Source organism: Trichosurus vulpecula, chromosome 1 (assembly GCF_011100635.1).
Source record: "Trichosurus vulpecula isolate mTriVul1 chromosome 1, mTriVul1.pri, whole genome shotgun sequence".
Lineage (NCBI taxonomy): Eukaryota > Metazoa > Chordata > Mammalia > Diprotodontia > Phalangeridae > Trichosurus > Trichosurus vulpecula.
The window spans coordinates 13,376,344-13,401,696 of record NC_050573.1 but is presented as its reverse complement, the minus strand read 5'-3'; the positions used below and the strand labels follow the sequence as shown (position 1 = coordinate 13,401,696).

At 49.6% G+C, this 25,353-nt stretch overlaps 1 protein-coding gene across 3 annotated transcripts in view; it reads left to right on the top strand.

The window, feature by feature from the left end:
* The window catches only part of LIMK2 (LIM domain kinase 2), a 63,803-nt gene that overhangs the window by 15,885 nt on the left and 22,565 nt on the right, over positions 1 to 25,353 (top strand). Inside the window, exon 1 of one of the 3 annotated variants that reach the window (XM_036741361.1) lies at positions 17,743 to 17,810. The exons of the other annotated variants lie outside the window; for them this stretch is intronic. Coding sequence (XP_036597256.1) covers positions 17,758 to 17,810 — 53 coding nt within the window. The 5' untranslated portion in view covers positions 17,743 to 17,757. Of the gene's footprint in view, positions 1 to 17,742; positions 17,811 to 25,353 lie in introns of those variants that run through there. 3 annotated transcript variants of the gene reach the window in all.

Sequence of the window (25,353 nt, the reverse complement as noted above, 5' to 3'; positions counted from 1 at the left end):
GGCCGGGTAGGACAGAGTATTGGGCCATAGGGTTATAATTGTTCCTGTACTGTCCATGAGGACAGGGACAGTGCCTCATAGTGTGACCTTTCCTTGGGATCCAGTACTGGGCTTTGCCCAGGTCACGTGCTCCATCAGTGTTTGTTTGAGGATGTTTGTTCATGGTCAGTCCCCCACCCCGGAACTGTTCCTCTAGTACCCAAGGACACAGGGTGCATTGCTAAGGCATCGGAGGGAGGAGACAGAATTACTTCTTCAAGGCCAGAGATTCTTGTTTCCTAGGACTGCAGAGAGACTTGAGGGCAGGGGACTGTCAAGTTTTCTGATTCGGTTGGACATGTCTGGGAACTTCTGTCATTTTCTTACTGCTGGGGAGGGGGAGGGTGGGGGGAGGAGGGAAGGGCGCCGGGGCTTGGAGGGTGTAGCAATCTCTGCCCCCCTTAGGCCTCATTTTGCCCTCTCTCAGATGGCAGAATTAAGGGCTTGAGATGGGAAGTGATGGGGGTCACAGAGCTTCAGGGTCAAGGCCAGAAAGGGTGCTCTCTTAGCTCATACACACTTCACTCAGCCACACCCTAGCTCCATCAGTCCCACTCAGCTTTGCAGAAGTAACAAGGTACCCAGAATTCTCAGACTGCTGTCCTTCCCCATTTGTGCTGGGGAATATCCAAAATTTAAAAAAAGGCATTATCCCTAATTGTCATGAGCTTACTGGCTGGTGGGGAGGGTAAGACACCAATTCAGAGCATTATAACATAGCACATTAGCCAGGTGTAGAACAGCCTCCTGGGTGGGGAGGTGGGGGCAGGTTGTAAAATGAGGTCCTTGGGACCCAATGCCTGAGGTATTTTAGAATGCTGGTTTCTGAAATACAGCAGTGTTTGCCCAGACACTCATTTGCCCAGGCCCTCCTTTCCTCCTCTCTACTTAATGCTAGCTAAAAGGTCAAGCCTCTCTGCCTTTAAATCTATCTGTCACTTTCAGACTCTGATTCAATCACAGGTTCAGGTAGAAATTCGTAATTTGCTTTGTGATGCACCCTCCCACTTGTCCCCAGCCCCTAGACTCTAGTCATCCATAAGGTCTTGGACAGATTGGAGGGAAGTATGGTACTTGCCTGAGCCCAAGACAACCTGGGATGAGAGTGTGTGTTGGGGGGTGATCTGTCCACAGCAGAGAGACCCCGGCTAGCTTTGCTGGAGGCCAGGCAGCCCATGTGGGGAGCCCCTGTACTGTGGCCCCATCGGGCAGCCAAAGCTTAGCCAGCTGGGGCCTGTACTTACCCTCCCCCATCCCCACACCCCTTTGTTGTCCTAGTTGGAGGGTGGGGCTGTAAATTGCTGAGTTTTTAATCTGATAAAACTCCTCCCCTGCTCTGTCTACAGACACGTCTGCAATCCTGCCTCTTAGAAAATACTAACAAAGTCTCATGCTCAGGTCAGTGGGCTGCAGTTTGTGGCTGCCCTCCTTAGGAGCGTGTTCCCAGCATCCCTCTTGATTGTGAGCAGGATCCTTCCCATCATTAATCCAAGGCAGTTTGGTGCCTCCTCCAGCTCTTGGGGTGGTGTGTGCACAGTCTTCTGCGAGTCTTCAGCCTATAGGCCACCCTTGGGCAACCTGGCAGCCTGATTGGCCATCCTTTCTTTCCTTCGAAGCTTCCCCAAACAGGGGCTCATCCTCTCCCAGGGAGGGGCCAGGAAGCCCCTGGGCTTGGGGCTCCTTCTGGGTCTGCCGGTGAGATGGCCCCGTCGCTGGCTGTGTCATTCCATCTTGGCCTGTAGCTTCTTTGGCACCGTCCTGGATGAGGATCTTGTCAGCTTGCATCACGTTAGCCTTTTCGACATGGCAAGGGAGGAGATAAAGACAACTTCTGCTTCATCTCAGACCCCTGCACACCTTCTTGTGCTCTGACTTGAGGACTCATGGGTTTTCAGAAGGAAAATCCACTACTTTAAAGGGCTTAGAAACTGCTCACTTTACTGGGTCTCGTCTCCCTAGAGAACAGTCCCTGATCATTGGGCTTTTTCTTGGGAGGCATTTTTTCCCCTGAGGGCTTGTATCAGACAACAAACTCTTCCCCCACATGGTGTGATCCAGAAAGCCAATTGACCCTCCTGAATAGCGAGCCCAAATAAGTGGAAGGAGTGTATCGGGCTGTGATTGGAACACCTCATATCCCCTTCCATGGCTGTGGAAACAGGTTTCAGGGCCCAGAGAACTAGGCCTAGGTGGCCTGCTTGCTCATGGTGGTGGCAGCAGCAGAATCTCTTTGCTGTGATGGTACTTTGAGAGATTCTTTGCATCCTGAACATGCCATCCTTGGCTTTAGGGAAGCTCCAGGGTCCAGTGGAGAGGGCCCAGGTCCTGGCTGAGAGTGGCTCACTGGCTATGGGGACCCTCATTTCCTTCTCTCTACAATTAGGGGTTGGAGGAGATGGTTTCTGAGGCCTCTTCCCATTTTCAACAGTTTGTGATGGGCACAGATGCAGAATCTGAGAGCCAGAAGGACCCTGGGTGACCTTGCTTGTGTCAGACCTCCCTGACTCTGGCAGGCTGAGGAGGGAAGGCAAGGGACCCCAGCTTAAAATCATGGTTTTCAGTAATTGAAGAAAATGCAGTTTCAGCCAGGGTTTAGTGAAAATAAAGGTGTCCATTTTTCCAGACGGACACACCCCTGAAATCGGGACCTCGAGATCAGAACTTCTCCCGAATAGAGCATGAATCCCTTTTAGAGCATGTGTCCTCTAGTTTCTTTTCGAAGATTCCTGGTGTCTGAGAACTTCTTACTTCCCAAGTCTCTTAGGGCTAGAGCCAGGCAGAGCCCTGCTCCTGGGCCTGCCCCTTCTCTCTCTAAGCCAAATACCTTCAGGCCTACAGTCCACCCTGGCAAAAGCAGCCTTTCAGGGCTCCATGAAGCAGCCCCGCCCCCTGCTGTTGCAAAGCTGTTCTCACCCGACAATGTGGCTCCGTGTGTCGATCTGGGGATCTCTGGGAATTTAGGTGCTGAGCAGACTGACCCTAGAGCAGTGGGGACTTGGTCTCATTCACCATCCCCCAGTGGCTGTTAAGTAAATAGATGCTTACATGTGCTCCTACTGCTGCTGATTACTCCAGAGCCCCCACTGCACCCAGCCCCCACAACCAGCACCATTCACAAGGCATCATTAAGTCTGTTGCTATTGGCAACATAGGAGAGAAAAAATGAAATTAAGAAATATCGCCTACTGTGTGCCGGGCATTTTGCTAGATGCTTTACAGCCGTGGGAGATAGGGGCTGTTATTATCCCTATTTTACAGATGGGGAAACTGAGGCAGACAGCAATGAAATGATTTGTCCAGGGCCACACAGCTAGGAAGTCTCTGAGGCAGGATTGGAACCCACCTCTTCTTGATTTCCGGCCTAGTTATCTGTCCGCTGTGCCACCTAGCTGTTTTCTTGACATTCTGTATTGCTAAGCACTGCTGGCCATAAGAGTTGTGCCTCTAAAGTTATCTATGGCCTTGTCCAGATGGGATAGAAGGTCAACAGAATGATATAAGTTCCCATGAAGGAGTGGTGCCATTGGCAGGGCTTTCTGATAGTAATAAATGGGCTGGGAGTGTAAATTAGGATCATAGGTTTGGATCTGAAAGGGACCTTCCCCTAGTCAGGTCAAGTCAGCAGGTATTTATTAAGGGCCTACTGTGTGCTAGGCACTGTGCTAAGCTCTGGGGGCACAAAGAAAGACAAAAAACAGTCCCTGCCCTCAAGGAGCTCATAGTCTAATGGGGAGACAACATGTAAACAACCAGGAACCTATGAGCTATCCACAGGGAGAACTGGGGATGGTTCCGGAGGGGAGGCATGAACATTCAGGAGAACTGGGAAGGGCTCCGTGCAGAAGGTAAGGCTTTACCTGATACTTAAGGAAGCCTGGGAAGCCAGGAGGTGAGATGAAGGGGCCTGGGGCATAGAGAGCCAGGGAGAAGGCCCGGGTTGGGAGATGGAGAGGCCTGTTTGAGGAACAGGAAGGAGGCTGTGTCACTGGATCAGCAAACTGAGGGAGGTAGAAGCCAGGTGACTTGCTTAGGGCCACACAACTACATCATGTCTGGAGTGGGCTTGGAGCCTAGATCTTCCCATCTCCAAGTTCAGAACACTAAGTACCCCTTCTTACGTTGCCCCAGGAAAGGAGAATTTGCTGCAGTCATTTTGTCTCTTTCTGCCTAACCTACATTTGAGGAGGCTCCCAGGCAACCTCTTCCTGATAACCTCCCTGGAGGTAAGTTCACTGCTCATACTGTAACATCTCCTAAAGAGCCTGCCGAAAAAACTGGGTGATGGCTTTCTACTCAGATCTTTGTCTCTTGTTGCTGTCCAGCTGAAATGACCTTGTTATAGTCACCTCAAAATGACCTGAAGGTTCTTTTCTTCTGAGCTCATCTTAAACCCTGATTTCAGTTACCAAATCCTTCCCATTTCCTTCATTGGAGTCTTGGGAAAGTGAGAGGATGGCCTACTTTGTAACCGAATACTTGATTTCATCAGGGTGGCCACTCCCTCCCTGTGCCTGATGCAAACCGAGCCTCCTCCATGTCTCCCTGAGTTGGTAAGGCCGAAGAAAATTCAGCACCAGCTAGCCAGCCCTTTGGTGAGCCTCTTCCCTTTTCCAAGCCTCTTCAAAAGTCAAGGCACGCAGCCGGGTGTTGGGTCTGTGCTCAAAGCCTTTAGAAGTTGGCAGAACCCATCTGACTTGCTTGTGTTTCATGGGCATTGCTTCCAAGAAGTGAGAGTCACCTCCACGGTGCAGTGAAGGAGAAGGTGGAGGTCCTGAGCCTTCATTCTGAAATTAAGGAGAGTTGACTGTATGAACTTTTAAAAATTAGAAACAGGAAGGAAAAAAGAAAGTTTCCACTGAAATGGCTTCATTTGCACTTGCCCAACGCCTGAGATCTAAGGGGGCCAGATACAGTGAACACACAGAGTTCAGTGTCCTCCTGGGTGAAGCACCACTTAGTAGCAGGAGCTGGAGTGAGTGGGGAGAGTAGCTAGGCCAGGATGGGCCTGAATGTGGGAAGCATGCAGAGGACGCTTGGATGGGCCCCTTGTTTCTGCCAGTTCTTATCTCCACATCCTGTTCAGCTCTCTCTGCCTTGCTCATTGCTGTGTAGCCAGGTATACAGCACCTACACAAAACAGTAGGTACTTAATACTTGTTTGTGGAATCGATCTCGTTCCCCCTCGTGGTCAGTCACTCTGGTGAGATATGCCCGTGGGCACATAACTGCCACTTCTCCTTACTAACTGAGGTAGCTGAGAGCTCTCAGATGGGGCAAAACCAGAGACCTCTTCAAGATGCAACATCAGATGAAAATGAGGAGAAGCATTAGAATGGAAAAGTATGGATGTGGGAGTTAAGAGACCTATATTTCAGTTCCAGCTCCAGGACTTTCTAGCTGTGTGTCCTTGGTCAAGTCCATTCTCTGATCCTGGCCATGCTTTTTTTTTTTTAATGAATACATTTTGTTTAAAATTACAGATCTTTTATTCTAAGTAATTCCAAAAAGTAACAGACAAATGCCAAATTTTTCTTGGGTTTAGACACTTGAACTTAAGACTTTTTTCTTGTTTTATACAATAATTGTGTTTCCGGAAAGTTGCTGTAAATTGAATCATATTTTAAATGAACCAGGAATGTAGTGTTGGGCTGATCATTTCTGAGGTCCCTTCCATATCTGAAAACTCAATCAAATAATGAACAAGTATCTACTAAGCATGTACTTAGCATGTTCAGTCTCTCTGCTTGAAGACGCCAGTGGTGGGGAACTCACTGCCTGTCAGGTTGCGCTGTCCTCTTGGGGCAGCTTTTAGGGAAGTCTTCCCTTTTTAGAGCCCAGATATGCTTCTGCCACCTCCCTCCCTTCTTCCTGGGTCTGCCTTCTGAAAAGCAAATCTACTACCTACCTCTCCCACGTGAGCAGCCTGCAGGTGCTGCTGGACACCTATCCTGGCCTGCCTGAGCCTTCGTCTTTCCCAGGCTAAACATCCCCTCTCCTGTTAGTTGATCCTTTCTGACTCTGAGATTCTGTGCATTCACATTTTATCATTTTTATTTTGGTCTCCCATTGTCAAATAACCTTTTTCTATGGCATTCTCCAGATTCTGTTTTCTCATCCACAAAATGGAAACAATGTCTTACAGGGTTATTGAGAGGGGAAAATGCTTGGGAAAGTTGTGTAGAAACGTGAGTCATTAAACCCCCTTCCTTCTCTTCCTCTTACCCCAGAGGGGCTCAGCTTTAGATCACTTCCCTTCTGACAGGTTTGTTAGGGAAGCAGTATGAGAATTACTACCTCCATTTCACAGAAAAGGAAACCAAGGCCAGACCTCCTTAAGGGCTTCACCCAGGGTCTCAGGGCTAGTAAGCATAAAAGAAAGCTGACCCTCCCGCCCCAAGCCTGCTGACTCCAGAACGGGGTCACCTCCCCTCTACTGAATCGAGAAAGCCACCTCATAGCATTAATTCTCTTAGAACAGGGATAGAGAACGTGCAGCCTCGAGGCCACATGTGGCCCTCTAGGTCCTCGAGTGCAGCCCTTTGACTGAGTTTGGATTCAAAGGGCTGCACCCGAGGACCTAAAGGGCCACATATTCCCCACCCCTGCCCTATAAGGTACCTGCTCCACTTCAAAACAGGGATCTGGGGATTTAGGGAAGTTTTTGTTAAAGAGACAGGCTAGTAATGCTTTGATTCCTGGGGAGAGTCTAGAACAGATTGTTCCAAAGATGGTTAGTGACCACCTAGAAAGAAAAGTAGTGATTCCAGAGTCGGCGGGGCTTCCATCCAGGGCTTCTTAAACTACAGGGTCAGGACCCACAATTTAAAAAGTGCTGCAGGGCTCCCAAGTGGAAGAAGTTTTAGAAGCCCTGCCTAACCTCATTCCTGTTTTTGACTAGATCACTGAACTAGTAGCTGAGAGCAATATTGTAGACATAGGGTGCCTAGATATGAAAAAAGCGCTTGGCTGAGGAGTCTGTGCTGTTCGTGTGGAGAAGGTGATGGTACCAGGATGTGAACTCAGGGTTGGTTGGGTGAGAGCAGATGCTTAGAATGGTTGTAGTCATCACACAGGCAGAAGGAGGTCTCCAGTGGAGGTCCTCAGGGATTTGTGTTTGACCCTCCATTGTTTAATAGCTTCATCACTGACTTGGGTAGAGGTGTAAATGATATGTATATCACATTTACAAAAGTCACAAAGCCGGGAAGGATAGCTAAGATACTAGAGGACAGTCAGGTTCCAAAATGATTTTGATAGGCTAGCATGGATTGAATCTAACAGGATAAAATTCAGTAGGAATAAATGTAAAACCTCATACTTATGTGCAAAAACTCAATTTCACAAGTACAAGATGGGGATGGTGAAGTTAAATATCACTGGGGGGTTATCATAACCTATAAGCTCAGTAGGAGTCAGCCCAGTACCAGTCCTGCCTCATCAGCCACCATCCTGTCAGCATCTCAAAGTCAGTAGCTATGAAGCAGAACTCACAATCCTTTCCCTGAGCCTTCCCCTCGGCCAAGCTTCCCCACTGCTGTCAAGGGCACTACTCTTCCCTCACTCAAGGGTGCAGTCTGCGTGTCACTCTGACCTTACCCTCACTTGTCAGATCTTGGAGTTTCTATCTTCATGGCATCCTTCATATCCATCCTCTCCTCTCGTCTCACAGGGCATCACCCTGATCCAGGCCCCTATGCCTCTGCAATTAACAAGATGTCTACAAGATGAATGGAAGATGAGCTTAGTGAGAAAACAAAGATTAAGGAGGATCTGGGAGACTTCTTTCTGAAGGTGGGACTTTAGCTGAGACTTGAAGCCCAGAGGAGAGATAAAGAGGGGGCAGGGGTCGGGGTGGAGGACAGGAGACAGCCAGTCAAAGGTCCAGAGCTGGGGGATGAGGAGTGTCTTGTGCAGGGAACAACCAGGAGGCCCGTGTCTTTGTCTCCTGGAACAGAGAGGATGGGAGAAGGCTGGGAAGGTGGGAAGGGGCCATGTCATAAAGGGCTTTAAAAGCCAAATAGAGAATTTGATATTTGATCCTGGAGGTAAGAGGAAGCTGCCAGAGTTGATTGACTCAGGGAAGTGGTATGGTCAGACTCAGCTTTTTAGGGAGACAGTAAATGGAGGGTAGCCTTGAGGCTGGAGGCCCACCAGGAGATGCTTAGCATGTACAGTATACTATGCTGAGTGTTGGATACAAAAAGATACTCTGCCCTATGCTCTTGGGATGCAAACAGGAGACCAGCCCAGCCTTCAGGGAGCTTCCATTCTGATGGGGAGACAGCTCATGTAAGGGAGCTACAGGGACAGTGGGTGGGGCTACCGAAAAGTAGGCTTTGGCCCCCATTCCAGCATAACATTGATCTGGTAGTTTCAGAGCTGAAAAGGGAATCCGGGGACCACATGTGGTCTGCTGAGAATCTAGGGGATAAAGAGAAGCTTGGCAAGAGCCTGGACCTAGATACTGTGCTATCTAGGAAACTGAGGCTGGTGAGGGCATGAAGGGGTTAAACCCTCCAGGGCTTAGTTACTGGACTGGGAGGCCTGGAAACTGGTGAGAAAGGTGGGGGTTGGGGAGCCTGGAGGAGCAAGACCTCGTCGAAGGGAAAAGTTTCTTTGAAAACTCAGCTTAGGAACCTCCTCAGGCTCTGTCTGTATAGGCATGTACAGGTGTGTATGCCCCATTGAATTATAAGCTCTTGAGGGCAGGGGCTGCTTCCCTACCCCCAATGGTCCTCCAGCTTCTGCTTGGATACCTCCAAGGAGAGGAGCTCACTACCTCTCTTTGGGAACACTCTAATGGGGAGGAAATTTTTCCTAACTTTAGACCTAAACCTGCCTCTTTGCAGCTTCTCTTCATTGCTCCTAGTTCTGCCCTTTGAAGCCAACCAAAACAAGTCTAATCCCTCCCTGGCAGGACAGCCTTCAAATATTTGGAGGCTCCTATCCTGTCCCCCCTGAGCCTTCTCTTTTCCAGGCCCAGTACTTTTACTTAATGATGTTCCTGCGCCTCTAATTTAGGGCCCTTCTTCATCCTGGCTGCCTTCCTTTCATTTCACTTTGGTTTCTCTGTCCCCATTACTTAGCCTAGTGCCTGACACATTGGGAGCACTTAATAAACATTTGTTGAATGGCTGAATGCATGCATTAAAGACATGAGATGAGGAGATTGAGGCCCAGAGATGTTAGTTTGTCCAAAATGTTAAGTATCAGGGCCACCATCAGAAACCAGGCCTTCCAGCTCCAAATTCCATGCACTTTCCATCACACTACAGTGTTTCTTAGCATACTGTGTGCTCCGTTGGGATACCTTAGTCCCTGAAAAGACTGAATGTTCATTACCCTAACCCTGGAACAATCTCATCTTATTGCCAAGAGCCAAGCTGGGTGTTGATTTAGCCATTCGGGCAATGGCAAAGAAGAAAGAGGCATGGTGTCGATCTTCAAGAAGCTTCCAGTCTAGATGAGGAGGCAGAACTGACGTCCAGATATTTAAGGAGCTTTATGATCCTGGGCAAACCTTGTTTTCTTCATCTGGAAAATGGGAATAAGTTTAGGGAATAACCCTAAATGCGCTTGTACCATTCACCTCTCAGGTTGCTGTGAGGAAAACACTTCGTAAACCTGAAAGTGCTGAGTATACGCCGCCAGCATTAATGAACAATTGGTGATGTATTCATTGCTGAAGTGTATAATGTGTCCTCTTAAGAGAAACATGGAAGAGAAGAAGCTGATACAACCTTGGACAAGTCCTATCTTTTCTCGGGGCCTCAGTTTCCTCATCTCTAGACTGAGAGCATTGGACTAGACTACTCTAGATCTAGAATCTCGGACTCTGAACTTGGTTGTAAAGAGGTGACAAGAAGGGTTGATAACTGGAGACAAGGACCACACGGTGGTCTGGAGTATAGGAACAGATGTCTGTTAGTTGTGACTTACACAAAAAGCCAAGGACAATTAGAAAGCTCTGATCAGCTTTGAAAAGCCGTCATGCTCATTGTTCTATGGGGTGATGCTGAAGAATGACAGAAACGTCTTCTGTGTTGGACTCTGAGTTCCCACTACTAGGCATATATGCCCCAAGGATATTAAAGAAAGAAAGAAATGTTCCACAGTCACTGAAAGATTCGTTGCAGCACTTTTTTTGTTGTAGCAAAGAACTGGAAATAAAGGAGATGCCCATAGTCTAGGGGAGTGGCTAAATGGATTATGGTATGCCATATGCCGTGAGAAAGTGAATATGAAGAGTTCAGGATGGTGAGAGGGCATCCAACAAAGCCACCCTGAGAGAGCTGTCCTTCCAAAGTCAGGCCTGCTGCACATGGCCTCAGAGAACACAGATAGAGTGTTGGATTCCATTTGGGGTGCCATATTTGAAGAAGAACTTTGTTAAGTTGGGGAGTGTCCAGGGGGAAGAAAGCCAGGATGGAGAGGAGCCTTGAATCCATGCCAAGAGAGGATGGGCTGGAGGAAGTAGGCATGTTTAAGCTAAAGAAGAGAAAGAATTAAGGCGTGTATGATGGCATCTCCAAATATTTGACCAGCTGTCTTGTGGAAGAGGGATCAGACTCTTCTGTTTAGTCACCATGGGAGCTCTCTGGGGTAAAGCTGCCTTTGGACAAATCTAGGCTTGATTTAAGGGAAGACTTCTGAAGAGTTAGGCCTGCCCGAAGGTCGAGTGGGCTGTCTGGGGGCTTATGGGCTTCCCCTCATCCAGAGCAGAGACAGGATGACCAAATAATACAGTTGACACGGGCAGGACTAATAGTCCCCTTCATCTCTGAAAATTCTGGGTCTGCAACCATCTGCGGAGCCCCTCTAGCATGCAGAATTTGCCAGAGCTCCTGCCCTACCAGGTTGAGGGCTCTGCCCAGGACACTCTGTAAATAGGTGATTAGTTGACTGGCAGTTTCAGGAAGGAAGGAGCACTGTCAATCCCTGGCCTGTAGAATGATAGAAGAATAACATTCCTCATCTCACGGTTGTTTTATGAGGAAAGCCTTTTACGAAAGGCTCTAGAAATTTGGGTTTTCTTTCCTTTGTAAAGGAAGCTGCAGTTTAGCAGGAGCTACAGGTGCCCAGGGAGATGGTGGGATTCCTGACTAGAAGTAGAGTATTGTCACATTCTGAAGGCCCAGAATGCCAGCGGAAGGAGCTTGGGAAAGAGTTGAGGAGAGTGACGTACATAAAGCATTGTTTTACGAAAACAGTGTGCTAGCTTGGTTTGCAGATGCAATGATGTTACCCTTACAGCGTCTTCTTCTTGCTTTGCCTTCTTTCCACTCACAAAGTCCCTGCCTTGGTTCAGGCCCTCTTCATCTCTCACCTAGACTGGTGCAATAGCTTTCTCACAGTCTCCTGGCTTCCAGGCTCTTCTTTTTCCAATCTCCTCTTTTTCCAATCTGTCATCTACCCAGCTGGCAGGTAAATTATTCCCCATGCCAGTTTGACCCTGCCACTCCCATGCTCACAGTTCTTCAGTGGATCTCACTTCTAGGATCAAATAAATGGAGACTCATAAGCCCTGCACTGTGGCTCCCACTGGGAAAAGAGTTCATTTCTTCTCTCCCCTCCTCCCCACCCTGCCCTCTGAATTAGTTACCGAATTTCCAATCAGTCAGTATCCTTTATAAAATGGGTTATGTACTGAGAGACCCTGTAGATAACAGAAGAAATTGAATATTTGGTTCCCACTCTGAAGGGTCTCAAGCTCAATGGGACATTTCATCAGAGCAGAGCAGAAACCATGCTAGGCATGGCTGGGAAGGAGATAGAGACAGAAGAAAGTATCTCTGCTTTTAGAGAGGCCATATGTATTCAAAGAATTCTAGTACTAATGAGACTATGAAAGAATTGAGGAGACTTTAAAGACATTGGGAAAGTTTTGTGAACTTCAACATTGGAAAAAATCCACCCGAGATGGGGGAGGGGGGAGGAATCATGAGAGGCTTTATGGAGGAGGCAACTGTAAGCTGAGCCTTGAAGGATGTGGTAGTGATTAGACTTTGAACAGATGAAGATGGAGAGGGCATTGCCGATATATGTTTCCTCAGCTGTAAAATGATGATGCTAATAGCGTTTACCTCCCAGGCTGGCAGGGATGATCATATGAGATAGAGGCTTTGCAGTCTTAACATTCCATGTAAAAGTGACCTCTTAGTTGTAGTGATGGTGCAGCCACCCCTACTGTCATTTCCCACTGACCCTCTGATCACCCCCAGCCCACAGGTTTCTCTCCCTTCCTCCCAAAGCCTCCATTCCCTTCTGTTTCCATTGCTCCACCCTGCCACCCCCTCAACCAGCTATCAGTCTTCAAGAATTTATTAAGCACCTACTGTATGCTGGGTACTGGGGACACAAGTATGAAGAATGAAACAATCCCCATTTGCTCCCAAGGAGTTTGCCTTCTGATGGGACAGACAGTGGAACCCATATGGAAAAGTCATTAAATACAAAGTAATTTGAAAGGGAGGGTACTAGCAATTGGGAGGGGGTGGAGGTGGAGAAGATGGGGTGCTTGAGCCACATCTTAAAGGAAGAGGGGTTCTGAGGGCATTCCAGGTGTGGAGGACAGCCAGCCAGGGCAAAGGCAAAGATTGTTTCGTTTTTGTCCCTAGCACCTGTCACAGTGTCTGGCACACAGTAGGTGCTTCATAAATCCTTGTGATTGATTCATAATGGGTAGCTGGACCACTCTTGCCAGGCTCCTGTACACTGACTTAGGAGCAGGTTTCAGTTTACTTGAATCTCTGCCAGGTTTCAGACTTGTGAAATGCATAATAGATTAGCTTCTCTCAGGGCTTTAAAAAAATAACGACAGTAAATCAGAGCTATAATTGTCTCTGGATCCCCGCAGTCATTTTCAAGTGGCTCACCTTGAGCTGAGAGAAAGTAAGGCCCACTATCCTGTGGCCCCAGGACCACCTTCCAGGGGAAAGGGAAGGTTTGGCCCTTGGACAGCTCTCCTGCTGGTCAGCCTCCAGGAATCCTCCAGGTGAACCTCTTCTTCCGCTCCCTGGGTGGTTTTGCTTCTTGGAAGTGGCCTAGGAGGATGGCTTATGCTCACTTCAGCCTGAGCTACAAGATGCTTATCACATCTGTTGATCAAATCTTCAAAGGTTTCTCCAGAAGTCTGGATTTCCTGGGGTCACAGGGATTCCATCCAATCCAGAAGGGGCTTCAGAGGAAGATCCCCTCTTTGAGGGAAAGGGAGTTTCCACTGGTGCTGGGGAGAGGGACCCTCTCTCCCTCCCTGCCTCTCCTATCTGGATTGTGCTGGAGATTGGTCCCAGAGACTGGGGCAGCCTGCAGACCTTCTTCTTGAACACAGCTGGGATTGTGGAAGAAGGGGCCACATTCCTAGACACCAGCTCACTGCCTGGCTATTGGAGTGGAGCCATGTGAGGTGTCAGGAGGCATTATGCTCACAGGCTCAGTGCAAGGGCTGCTTGGCGACCTCTGGAGAGCCTGAGGCCACAACTCGGATGGAACCAGCAGAAGGGAATTTGCTAATTCCAGACCTAACGTGGGGACCCTGTCTCCTTAGATCAAATTACAGAGGGATTGAGGAAGTAATTTAATGAACAGGACTGGCCTCCCAGCTTGGGGTGCCTCCTGCTGTTACCTCCAGTGAAGGGTGTCCCTCAGAGTCTTGGAGACCCAGGACCCTGAATGTGGGAGATCTCTTGGGTCATAGGAAGTAGGGACTCTTGAGTCAGTCTGTTTGATTGAACACTGGGTATTAGAGCTGAAGGTTATCCAGCTCAAACATTTCATTTTACCAATGAGGAAACTGAGACCCAGAGAGGCGTAAGGTTTCATTCAGGGCACATGGACAAATTAGTGGCAGGTTATCAGGATGCTAGGTGGCATAGTGGATGAGTGCTGGGCTGGGAGTCAAGAAGACCTGAGTTCAAATCCAGCCTCAGACACTAGCAATGTGACCCTGGACAAGTCACTTAACCCTGTTTGCCTCAGTTTCCTCATCTGTAAAAATGAAATGGCAAACCACTCCAGTATCTTTGCTAAGATAGACCCCCAGTGGGGTCACGGAGAGTCAGACATGAACAACAACAATCAGGATAGCCTTTAAGTATTATAAAAAATGTCCACTCTAATGGATCTATATACTCATTAACTGGGGCCCTAACCTTCCCTCTCTACCACCACCAATTTTTTAAAAAGGTCCTTGATAGGAAATTTTTCTCAGCACACCAGAGGCCTTTTTCTGACTGGATCTTTCTTGGGTACCAGTGTGGCCCTTGGAGTGTCAAAACACATCTCCTGTTTTCCTTGGCTCTCCCTGTATGACTGGCCTACCTTTCCTTGATACTGTCTCTTAAACCACTTCCTGTGTTCGGGCCATCAGTAGTAAAATACATCAGTCTGCTTATTCCACCAGATATCTCACCTCTGACCTCTGGGTCACCCGACATTCATATTCTTCAGAGATTAAGGAGTCCCATAATCCCCAGCCCTGTAGCATCTCTGGGAGAATGTTGGTGTTTAAAAAGATGAAAGCAGCTTTGAGTTAGGGGGTTGTCATTCAGTGATGATGATGGTGTGTGATAACATAATTATTTTGGAATAAACTCAATAGAGGCATGAGAGTTTGATTCACCAGGTCTCCTAATCTCCACCCAGGTGTTCTTTCTACTAATCCGTGTCTCAGTTAAACGTTTATTGGTTGCCTGCTGTGTGCAAGGCACTCATCTGTCTACATAGGAGGTTGTGCAGAGAGAAATGGGCATAATCTCCACTCCGAAGGAATGTGCCATCCATAGCACAAATAACTAGTGAAGTGTGGAAGATCTGTGTCAGGAGACAGGCAGCGTGCGGAGGTAAGAACCCTAGGATCATAGAGCAAGGGACACCGGCATAAAGAGGCTAAGCAGTTGGCTGAAGGTTGTGGAGCCAGCATTTGAACCCAGGCCCTGGTCTCCAAATGCAGGGCTCTGTCCATTGCCCTGTGGTGAGAATATGGTGAGGAGAAGGCACTTTTCTTTAGCATTGTAAGGTTCTTTCTCCTTAACAGCCAGTAGAAGGATCTGTTATCACTCCCATTTTACAGAAGGCTGAGTAAATAGAGATTTTGAGAAGTGCATCACTTTCACATGGTCACTGGGCTAAAATAAAAAAGCATTGCATCACGTGAGATCATATATGTGGCATGCTTTATAACCCTTGGCCCCATATGAATGTCAGCAGTACTATGTCTGCAGGGACCAAGGATCTTTTTGTTTATGCCACGTGTCAACTCAGAAAAAGGGGTACAGAGGCATAGAATATTAGAGCCAAAAGGTACTCCACCTTGGAGGCCTGGGAAGATTTTTTTAAAAATTTGATTAATAGCTTTTGTTTTTATATGCTCAAATTTCCTCCTGTATTCTCCCCCCTCCCTTTTCCCAGAAAGGAATCCCTCAAAACAAAGAATTTGGGGAAGATTAATTTTAATGAGACCAGGGACGAGAGGAAGGAGGGAAAGGTTAAGCGTTCATCAAGCACCCATGTCATGTGCCAGGCTCTGTGCACTTTACAGATCATTGAGAATGACCCAGATATTCTAAGAGAGAAACCCAGAAGACAGGGCTTGTGGCGTGGCCTTGGATGAGGCCAGCCTGTCTGTCCCCACCAAGCCCCTCAGGAAGCCTGCTCTTTGGTGTTTCTGCCCTTGAGTATTGGGGCCATTCTCATAGATCAGAGCCAGCGAAGATGTCAAAGCAAAGAAAAATGTCAGACAGACTAAAGCTATGGAAAACATCTGGCCATCTAGCCCTGGTTTGTGAGGGCTGTTCTTCCCATTCACGGGATTGCAGTCATTGCCTACGTTGTTTCCCTGGCTCCGCTTACTTCGCTTTGCATCAGTTGGTTAATATAAATCTGCCCATGCTTCTCTGTCTTCATCGTATTTCTTGAAGTACAATTTGTAAAACACTTAGCTGAGTGTCTGCTTGTCACCTTCTCGGTTCATCCAGCAGAGTCCTACTCCAGGACACTCACGTTCCACAGTTGGTTTGGCCATTCCCCAGCTTAAGGTAAATCAGGCCATCTTTTGTCTCGGCTTTTACCCAGCCCTTAGTCATGGAGCGGGCATTGCCTCAGACGGACCGAGGCCAAGGTCACCCACTGCACCCCAGGCTGTCACCAGCTATCTGGACCTTTGTCTTGCTATTGGACTTCAGTGACTGGAGGAGAGTGAGGCTGACCACCGCTCAGCCCTTCCTCACTTTAATCCAATTCGGGAGCAAGTGAAGGCATCGCCCTCATGATGCCATGGGTCCTCTTTAAGAAGGAAGGCCAAACAACCACAACTTTGCAAATATTTGATCCTCACACCAGCCCTGGGAGGCAGGTGTTTTACAGTTAAAGAAGCAGAGGTGAGACAGTTATAGACAGAAGTGACTTGACTAGGGTCACACAGCTGGTAAGTTTTTGAGGTTGGATTTGAACTCGGTTCTTCATGACTCCTGGCCTGGCAGTCAGTTAAGTCGGAATCCACTGTGCCACCTACGGAAGATGAGGGAAGGCTTCTGGAAGGAGACAACCTTGAGGAATGGGTAAAGCTAGGGGTTAGAAGGTGAAGGGGCAGCGTGAGGACTCGTGTTCTCTTCTAACTTGGGTGAGTGTTGAGCTGACCAGAATCCAGTCACTGAGGCAGGGAGATTTCCCCCAGGGATCCTGGGATTTGGGTCCAAGCTTGGACAGCTGGGAGCGGCATATCCGCAGGAGCCTTGGTTTCTTCATGTGCGATTCAGGGGTCATGGCACGGCCGTTTCAGGGTTGTTTTTGGAGGGGAGATGTTTTGCAGACCTAAAAGAACTATAGATACGTGAGATAGTCTTGTTCCTTACTGAGGACAGACCAAGCGAGGTCTCCAGGAGCTTTAGATACTGTCCAGTGTGAATCTGCCATTTCACAGATGAGCAAACTGAGGCTCGAGGGAGAGAACAGAACCTGCAGGGGGTCATAGTGTTAGTAAGTAAGAGGCTGGCTGGGTGACCCCGACTCCCATTCCCAGCCCCTTCCTGGGGCTTTGGTTCAGAACCTTCCAGATGGGGGGAGGGATTTAAAACTTTCTTGGACTTCTGGGTTCTTCCATCCCTGGGTAAGCGGCGCAATATATTCCTCCCTCTTGTTTTCTGTTTTCTGTATATTCTTTGCAACTGCCCCAGTGCCTGGCACACAGTAGGTGCTTTACTGAGGATTGCTGAACTAAGGCCTCGAGGGTCTTGTGAGCTGGGAGCATTCGGATTCCTGTCGGAGCCCCAAGAATGACTGTGGTGCAAGGTTCCCAGAGCCAGGCTGGGGTGGGCGGGCCAGAAGGCGGACACGCGCTCTGCTCTCCGGCCCCAGCCCCAGCCCGTTCCCTGCCACAAGCTCCCCCTCTCCCTAGCTCTCTCTCGGACCCTGCCTTCCAGCCCACTCCTCCCTGGGGAGCAGCCCCTCCCCTTCCTCCGCCTGCCCCTCCCTCCACGAGTCAGGGGGCGGTGCCTGAGAAGAAAGCTCCCTTGACAGCCAGCCTCTGCCCAGAAGAGAATGCCCTCCACCTCCCGAGGGGGCGAGGGAGGCCCTTGCGCGGCAGGTTAGGGTCATGAGCCCCCAGCCGGGTGGCCCGGAGCCCTGGCCCTCCTCCAGCCCCGGAGGCAAAGGTGAGGGAGGGACGGGCCGTGCCATGTAGCTGCTGGGACAGGTTCGCCGAGCCTGCGGAGCGAGTTGGAGATGGGCGCTTACTGGTCCGTCCCGACTTACTTCACTTCCAGGGATCCCTTTCGGTGAGTGGCCGCCGTGGCTTTCTCCAGCCCGTGGGAAGGGGCGGGCAGGCGGGGACTGCCTGGGGACGGGGCGCAGGCATGTGGCCAGAGCCGCACGATCAGGCCCCCTGGGGTCTCAGCTTGGGGGGGGGGGGTGCTCCAGGTCACCCCCATGCTTGCTGGGGCCTCTCCTGGTAGGCCCGAGCCCTGGTACCTGCTGCCGAGCTTGTAGGAGTGGTTTGGTCATGTGGGTGGCCGGCTGGTCAATCCGGGAGTCTCCGTTGGGGCCAGGAGCTAGCCATTGGTCACATCAAGGCCCCAAGCGCCTTCAGGCTGGTCCTAGAAGCTTGGAGGTAATCTGATTAGAGGAGGAAATGTGCTCCCTAGATTTCCCCCAGAGGGGGAAGCTGCTTGCCCTAGGACACCCAGAGAAGCAGTAGCAGAGTCCAGCCTGCTGAAACCTGCTGAGTCTGAGCACAGTGCTGTCCCCCATGACCGTGGAGCCCTGGGCATGGCTGAGCAAAGACTTGTCTGTAGAGGGGTTTAGAGCTGGAATAGGCTTCTTGGGGAAGAGGCTGAGTTCCCATTCCCTAGAGGTCTCCAAGCTGGGTCTAGAATGGCTATGGCCCATTCATGGCCTGTTAGAATCGAGCCTGGAGCTGACAAGGCCGTGATCCTTGACCCAAAGGACTTAGGGCCAGCATTTTCACATTCTCACTCTACATGCCATTTTGTAGAATATCTGAAAGGTTTGGGGAGTACCCCTGCCCACAACCCCCCCCCCCCCCGGTTGTTCTCAGCAGGGAGTCCCACACTTTCTTAGCTGTTTTATGGGGAAGTGACCCTGAGGATTGGGGGCGGGTCCTCTCCCCGCTTTGGAACTCTGGGTAGGGAGGGGCTCAGGTCTGTTTTGGAGTGGGTGAGGTATGACTTGTTTCCTCCGTTGCTGGTTTACACCTTACCCCACCCCACCCATCTCTGAATTGAGGCTGCTGATGGGGGTTTCAGGCCCTTAGGGCCTTCTGAATGGAGCCGTTCCTGGCTGGGGCGTGGCTTGTTTTCTTTAGACTGGGGAAGGTTTGGGGACGCCTCTCCCTTGCAGGTGGCCAAGTCACCTTCTCCCAGCTGGCCTAGTAAGAACCACCTACTCCAGATCAAGCCGGGCCACCTTGACCACCAGGCAGGGTGAACCCCTGAGAGCCCTCAGGAAAAGGGCGACATGTACTCTGAGTTGTTAAACTCTGAACCAAAACAGCAGTGGTGGCCAGTCAGGTACTCTTGGAATTCTGTGGTTTGGGATCATAGGATCTCAGCCTGGAAGGTACCTCAGAGGTGGCCCTGGCATGCTGGTGGTAGGGGGCATGTTCAACTCCAGAATCCCAAATCCAATTCTTTGTCAGTTTTTCCAGGCGACCTCCATTCCCAGTCACTTGTTGTCCTATCGCCACCCCCTTTTCTTCTCTTGCCTAGGCAGCTCAGCAGTACAGGCCTGGTCCCAGGAAGACCCCCCCAATCTAGCATCAGACATTGACTAGCTGTGGGACCTGGCGAGTCACTTAACTTCTATCTGCCTCAGTTTCCTGATCTGTAAAACACCTGAACCTCCCAAGGTTGTTGTGAGGACCAAATGAGACAACATTTATAATACACTTAGCACAGTTCCTGTCACACAGCAGGTGCTTAATAAATACTTGTTTTCTTCCTTTCCTCCTTGTCCCATGGAGAGATAAGGTTGCCATTTTTCTCCCTGGTCTTTTATCAGCCAGGAGTATCAGATCGATGTTTGGCTTTGCTGATAGGACCTCCAAGTGATTGATAGACTGGACGTGTCTGTGTGTCTGTTGAGCCAGGCCTCAGAGGTGATGGCAGGATACTCTCTAGAGAGGAAATTCCTAAAGGAAATATTCTTAAGAAGTTTGTGAGGACGGGTTTTGTCCCAGAGAACAAAGAGAGAGAAAGGGTCTCAGTGTTCTTTAAGGAGTTTGTAGCTTAGGTTTAGGGGTCTCTGATTTCAAAATCCCTTCCTTGTCCCCTTGGAAAGGGCTCCCTTGGAGTCAGAAGAGCTGGAGATTCCACCTCTGTAGCTCATCCAAGCACATCCCGCCCCCCCCCCAGCCTCAGTTTCCTTTCTGTAAAATGGGGGTGGGGCTAGCCCTTGATCCTCTAACCTAGGCTGAAGGTCCAGGGCAATCCTTTCCTAGCTCGTTGGGCTTCCTTCCCCCTTCCTCACAGGGTTATGATAGGGAGCGTTCCCAGGACACTAAAAGGTTTGTAAAGCGCTTCACAAATATTTCCTCATCTAGTCCCCGAAGTCAGCTTGGGAGGGAGGGGCCCTTTTTGTCCCTGTTTTGCAGTTGAGGAAACTTGAGGCAAGTCAGAAATAGTATTAGATCTTAGCATGTAACAAGCATTTGCGTTTATCTCCTTTCTGGAGAATGGGATGGGGGCCTTGGTCTTTTACCAGAGGTTTTAGGAATGTAGTGTCCCGTGGGATCTGTGGCTCTCCCCAGGCTGGCCCTTCCTCAGACCCGAGTGAAGTTGAAGCTTAGCAACTTGGGCCACAAAACTCAAAACCAGAACATTGGGGTTCAGTGTGATGACCCTCAATGGCATCTGGCTGTCTTTGTGTTCCCAGGCTTTCTGTTTGCCCAGCTGGGAAGCCAGAGATAGTTAAGCCTGACCTATCCCCTCCCCCACCCTAAAGCCCTAGACCAGAACTTTGTTGAATTCCTCAGGCCCCAGGGGGTGGGGGGGCGGGGAGGTGACCCTCTGCTCCATTGCTGGCTCTCTAAGCTGGGGTGGCCAGAAGTCTTTCTGCATGGGCCCCCTTCCCTGGGAGCTGTCTCTTACCAGTAAGTCCCAGAGTCCATACTGGAGCCCTAATGCTGGGATAGCCCCTGGAGTGATGCAAGCAGATTCCAGGGAGCCAGGCTGGGATGGGGCGGGCAGGCCAGGCAGAACTGCACTTCCATCCTAAAGGAATGTAATTACCCTGTTTGGCCAACTCTCAACTCTACTCCGGATAGCTGGGTGTCTCACCCATCCCCCCCATAAAAACCATTTGGACTGTGCAGGTGGTGTAATTACAAGCTGTGTCTCTGTTGAAGAACAAAACCCAAATTAAAAGCAGGATTTGTCACTCGACCGGTAGAATTCACCCCAGGGCTCCCCACAAGCTGACCCCAGGATCTGGTTGGTGTTCCCCCTCTTCAGTAACAGCTGGGAGGGAAGATGGCCGAGGAAGCCCCAGGTCTGGCTCTGCAAGGCCGGGGGCAGGTTGGTCGGGCTTTCAGAGCTTGGTTTTCGGCATCTAAAAATGAGAGGGTTGAACCCACAGTCCATAGCTGGCAGTCTAAGATTTGTGTGACTTTGAGCAAGTCACATGCCTTCCCAAGGTTCTTCATCTCTAAGATGTCAATAGTAACACTTTTATGCGACCTACTTCACTGGATTCTTCTAAGGAAAGCTACAGAGCTTGATGGAAATGTGAGCTATTTGGTATTGGGAAATAGTAACTTCTGAGGTCCATCTTTCAAAACTCCAGAAATCCTTTACAGTTTTCTCCTCTCTGAGCAGGAGCTAGCCCTCGGCATATTCATTGCCGACCCCTGTCCCCCAGACCCCAAAGGGGATTTCCAATGAACTGCCTGCCTGCTTTGTTCTGGGAAAGAAGTCCCCCGGTGGATTTATACTGGACATCCTTAGCTTCTATTCCTGCCGGATTCTGATTTTTCTAGGAAGACTAAAAACACCGTCACAGGAACTTGAGGTCAGACATTGAGAAGAGTGTCAGGCCATTTGGAATGTCTTAAGGTGGTGACCCTCTCTTGGTGCCTAGATGCTGGATGGTTGTCAGAGGGAAGGCAGTTCTTTGGGCATCATCTCCTGCCCTTCCTCAGAGTGGGTAGACAAGTGGCCTTAGAGTCAGGGGCCTCAGGTTCAAGGCTGGGTGACTCTGGACAAGCCTCACCTCTCTCAAGGTGTTTCACAAACATCTGTAAAAAGAGAAGAATGATGATGGCCGCACTGACCACATGGGGTAGTGGTGAGCATCAGATGGGATGGTGTACGTCGAGCACTTTGCCAGCTTGGAATCCCTTCTGATTGTTACTAGTGTAGCCCCAGCCAAGGCCTAGACTCTGACCCAGGCCATCTGGCCGTGAGGAGCCACGTTAGCCCTGCCCAGTCTGGATCCATAGTGAGTGGGCCTTCTAGGTCCGGCCTTCTTCACTGGGGGCCTTGAACTCGTGGTTCAATGCAATTGCAATCCTCTTCTGTTTTATTTTGTGCGTTTATAAACATGGTTCTGAGAAGGGGCCCATGGCCTTGACTGGAATGATTGCCCAAGGGGTCCATGGCCCCCCTCCTCTAAGGTTCATTTTGGTCAGTAACTCTCCTTCTAATGCTGGGCCCACAAAAGGGATTGCATCATTTCCCTGAGAGGGACTTGCAGAATTTAAGAAGACTGATGCATCTTTCTGTGCCAAATCTTGAGCCTCTTGCTCTTTTTTCTTCTGTTTTCTGTCTTCCCCTTCTCCCTTCCTGCTTGTTTTATTAATGCACTTTATTTAAACCCCTTGTGTCTGTTTCTTGGTGTTAGGTTTTCCTTGCTATATTATCTGTGACCAGCCAGCCTTCTGGTGCAGAGCCATTGGAACAGGATTTCTATGTTTCTGGCTTGCTAAGACTTAGCTAGTTTGAATGACCATAGCCCTTGAGAGCCCAGGGTAAGGACTTGAGTAGAAGTAACACTTTTTATTCCAAGGTTAATTAGGAAGCCTCCCCTTTACACTCTTCTGGCCTTCTTTGGAGTTATCTTTAGGCCTTCGGGGTCAGGAGAGAGCTGGCAGTCCCTTGGCTGGCTGCCTCCCATCGTCTTCCTTCCTGCTAGCTCAGAGCTCTGGTCATTCATCTGGACTTTAAGGACATGCTTCCATTGGGTAAAGCCACCTCCAGACACCGTATGCCACTCTCTTAACTAGGCATTTTTCAGAACAAGCTGACTCGTCTCCTACTTGTCTGTACTCGTCTCTCCCTGACACCCCTCCTGCCTGGGGCTCACCCAACCAGGGATGGTTACCGCAAACAAAAGCAGGATATTGGCAGTGGATGGGGAGGACATGTTCTCATTCTCCCCTTGCCCTCCGGCTCTCCTGCACACATACCACTGGGAGGGTGGGACAGGTCCCAGGCCTCTGGCCTGGCTACACTAATGAGCATGTCACATGGACCCCCCTCTCTCTCCTGCAAATAAGAGGGTTGAATGAGACTGAAAGTTGGAAAGGGATCTGAGAAGCCATTTTACTGAAGAAGAAGCTGTGGTCGGGTAATTTGCTCATGGTCACCCAGGCAGTGACATCTGAGTTTTGAACCCAGGTCCTCCAACTACAATATACAGCGTACAATAAGAACCTCAAGGCTGTCAGGGAAAGTGTCTCGAAGGAGTTGGGTTTGAGCCTTGAACAGTGAACAGTATTTTGGATAGGTGAAGAGGAGGTTTATTCCAGTGGGAAACGGCATCAAGGGGGTTATGGAGGGAAACATGGGACATAGGGCTAGAAAGTTAGGCATCGCTCACTTTGGGCTTCTGCAACCTTTCATTGGGACTTAACTGGTTCAGGGCTGTTTCCTCTCCCCAGCTAGACCAGCAGATCCCAGAGAACATGAACCACAACAGCCCTTGAGTTCTGGTTACTCGTAGCACATAGCATCACGTACGCTGTGATATTCTAGAATCCCGTCATGCCCAGCCCCGAGCTGAGCTCTGAGCAGCGCTCCTCCAGCCTCTCCTCAAAGCTGTCCGTGGAGAGGCAGGCCATTCCACTTGGCAGCGCAGAGGTGCTGGGAAATGCTTGCTGGATCCCTCGGTGTTCATTGTGACTGTTCTCTGTTTATCCAGATTACCCCTAAGAGTAAGGAAACAAAAGGCAATGTGAGGGAAAACTCCACTATGAGGGGTCATATGGGAGCTTTCCCTCACATTGAGATATCTGTCTGTCTGTCCATCTACCTGTCTATCTCTCCAGTTCAGATGACCATTTGGGGGGTGAGGAGGAGGGTGTCACAGGTGGTAAAGTGGATAGAACATTAGGCCTAGAGTCATGATGACCTGAGTTCAAATTCAGCCTCAGACATTTCCTAGCTGTGTGACCCTGGGCGACACACTTCACTGCTGTCTGCCTCGACTTCCTCATCTGTAACATGGGGACAGTAGTCGCATCTCCCTCTCAGGGCTGTTGGGAGGAGCAGATGAGATCACATTTCTAACCATCCTTTCAGTTCTGAGATTTCCTGACAGCTCAGCCAGAGAGGAAGAGGCTAAGGATGGGTCCTGATGGTGACCGAAATGAAGTCAGTTCAGTTCAGGAAGCATTCATTAAACACCTGCTGTGTTCTAGGCACCACGTTGGGCTTTGGAGAGCCAAAGACAAAGAAGTGACTGTCTCTCCCCTTGAGGAGAGTGCATTCTCCTTGGGGTAAATAGGGTATGCCCACAAAATTCAATAGAAAATCTTAACAGATACAGGGTATTTTGAGGGGTGGGGAGGAGAGAAAGCCCAGACTGGGGGATCAGGAAGAGCCTCTCCCAGGAGACAGCCTTTGAGCTGAAGGGATCTAGGAGGGTGAGGATCTTGTGCGCAGAGTAGGGAAGCTTTGGAAGCCCTCACACCCAGAGGAGACTGCATAGGCCTCCAAAGGAAGCCATGTGAGGTTAGGCTTCAAGGAGAGGATAATGGGCAGTTTCAAAAAGAGGGAGGGAAGATAATCCAGGGAGGCCATGGATTTATTTTTTTAATCTCTCGACTACACTTTAACATAATTGGTCTCCTTTGCAATCCCATGTATTATTTTTTGCATTTAAAATATTGCAAGAAGGGATCTGTAGGTTTCCTCAGATCTCCCAAGGGGTCTGTGACCCTGCACTCTCCACCACCAGGGAATATCTGTAGTTCTCTTTGTCTCTGTCTCTGTCTATCTGTGTGATCTGAAGCCCTTCACTAGAGCTCTTTATTGGCATGGTTATGGTCCTGTCATTGTGGAGTCTCTGCCAAGAAACCACATGTCCCTAGCAAGCTGGAAAGCCCTTGAGTATGGTCTCAAACTTGTGTGGTCCAAGGATCAGCCTAAGGTCAAGGGAGGCTCCTCCCACAACCTTGGATTACTGATGCATCCGTGTTGACTCTTGCTGGGTGGCTGGATGCATTCATGAAGAGCCTACTATGTGCACGAGCACCAAGTGCTGGAGTGAAGGGGATAAAGTGGGTCCGAGAGAGCCGACCCCTTGAAGAAATAGAATAGGCAACAAGCTGAATGTGAGCAGAGAAGATCAGCGCTCAGGCTAATGTTGGAATGGGTGCCATATAAAGTGCCGTGGAAATTAGCACCATCTGAGCCGAGGCTGTGGCCTTGCCATCCCTGGCTAGTCACTGGCTCCTTTGAGGAGGAATCCTTAAACCACATCCCCTTTCTCTGTCTTAGCTTTGAGTTGGAGAGAATGTAATCAGTCTTTCCACCAGCGATGCTGGACATAGAGACAGAAAACCCAGGTGTATTTCAACTAGTC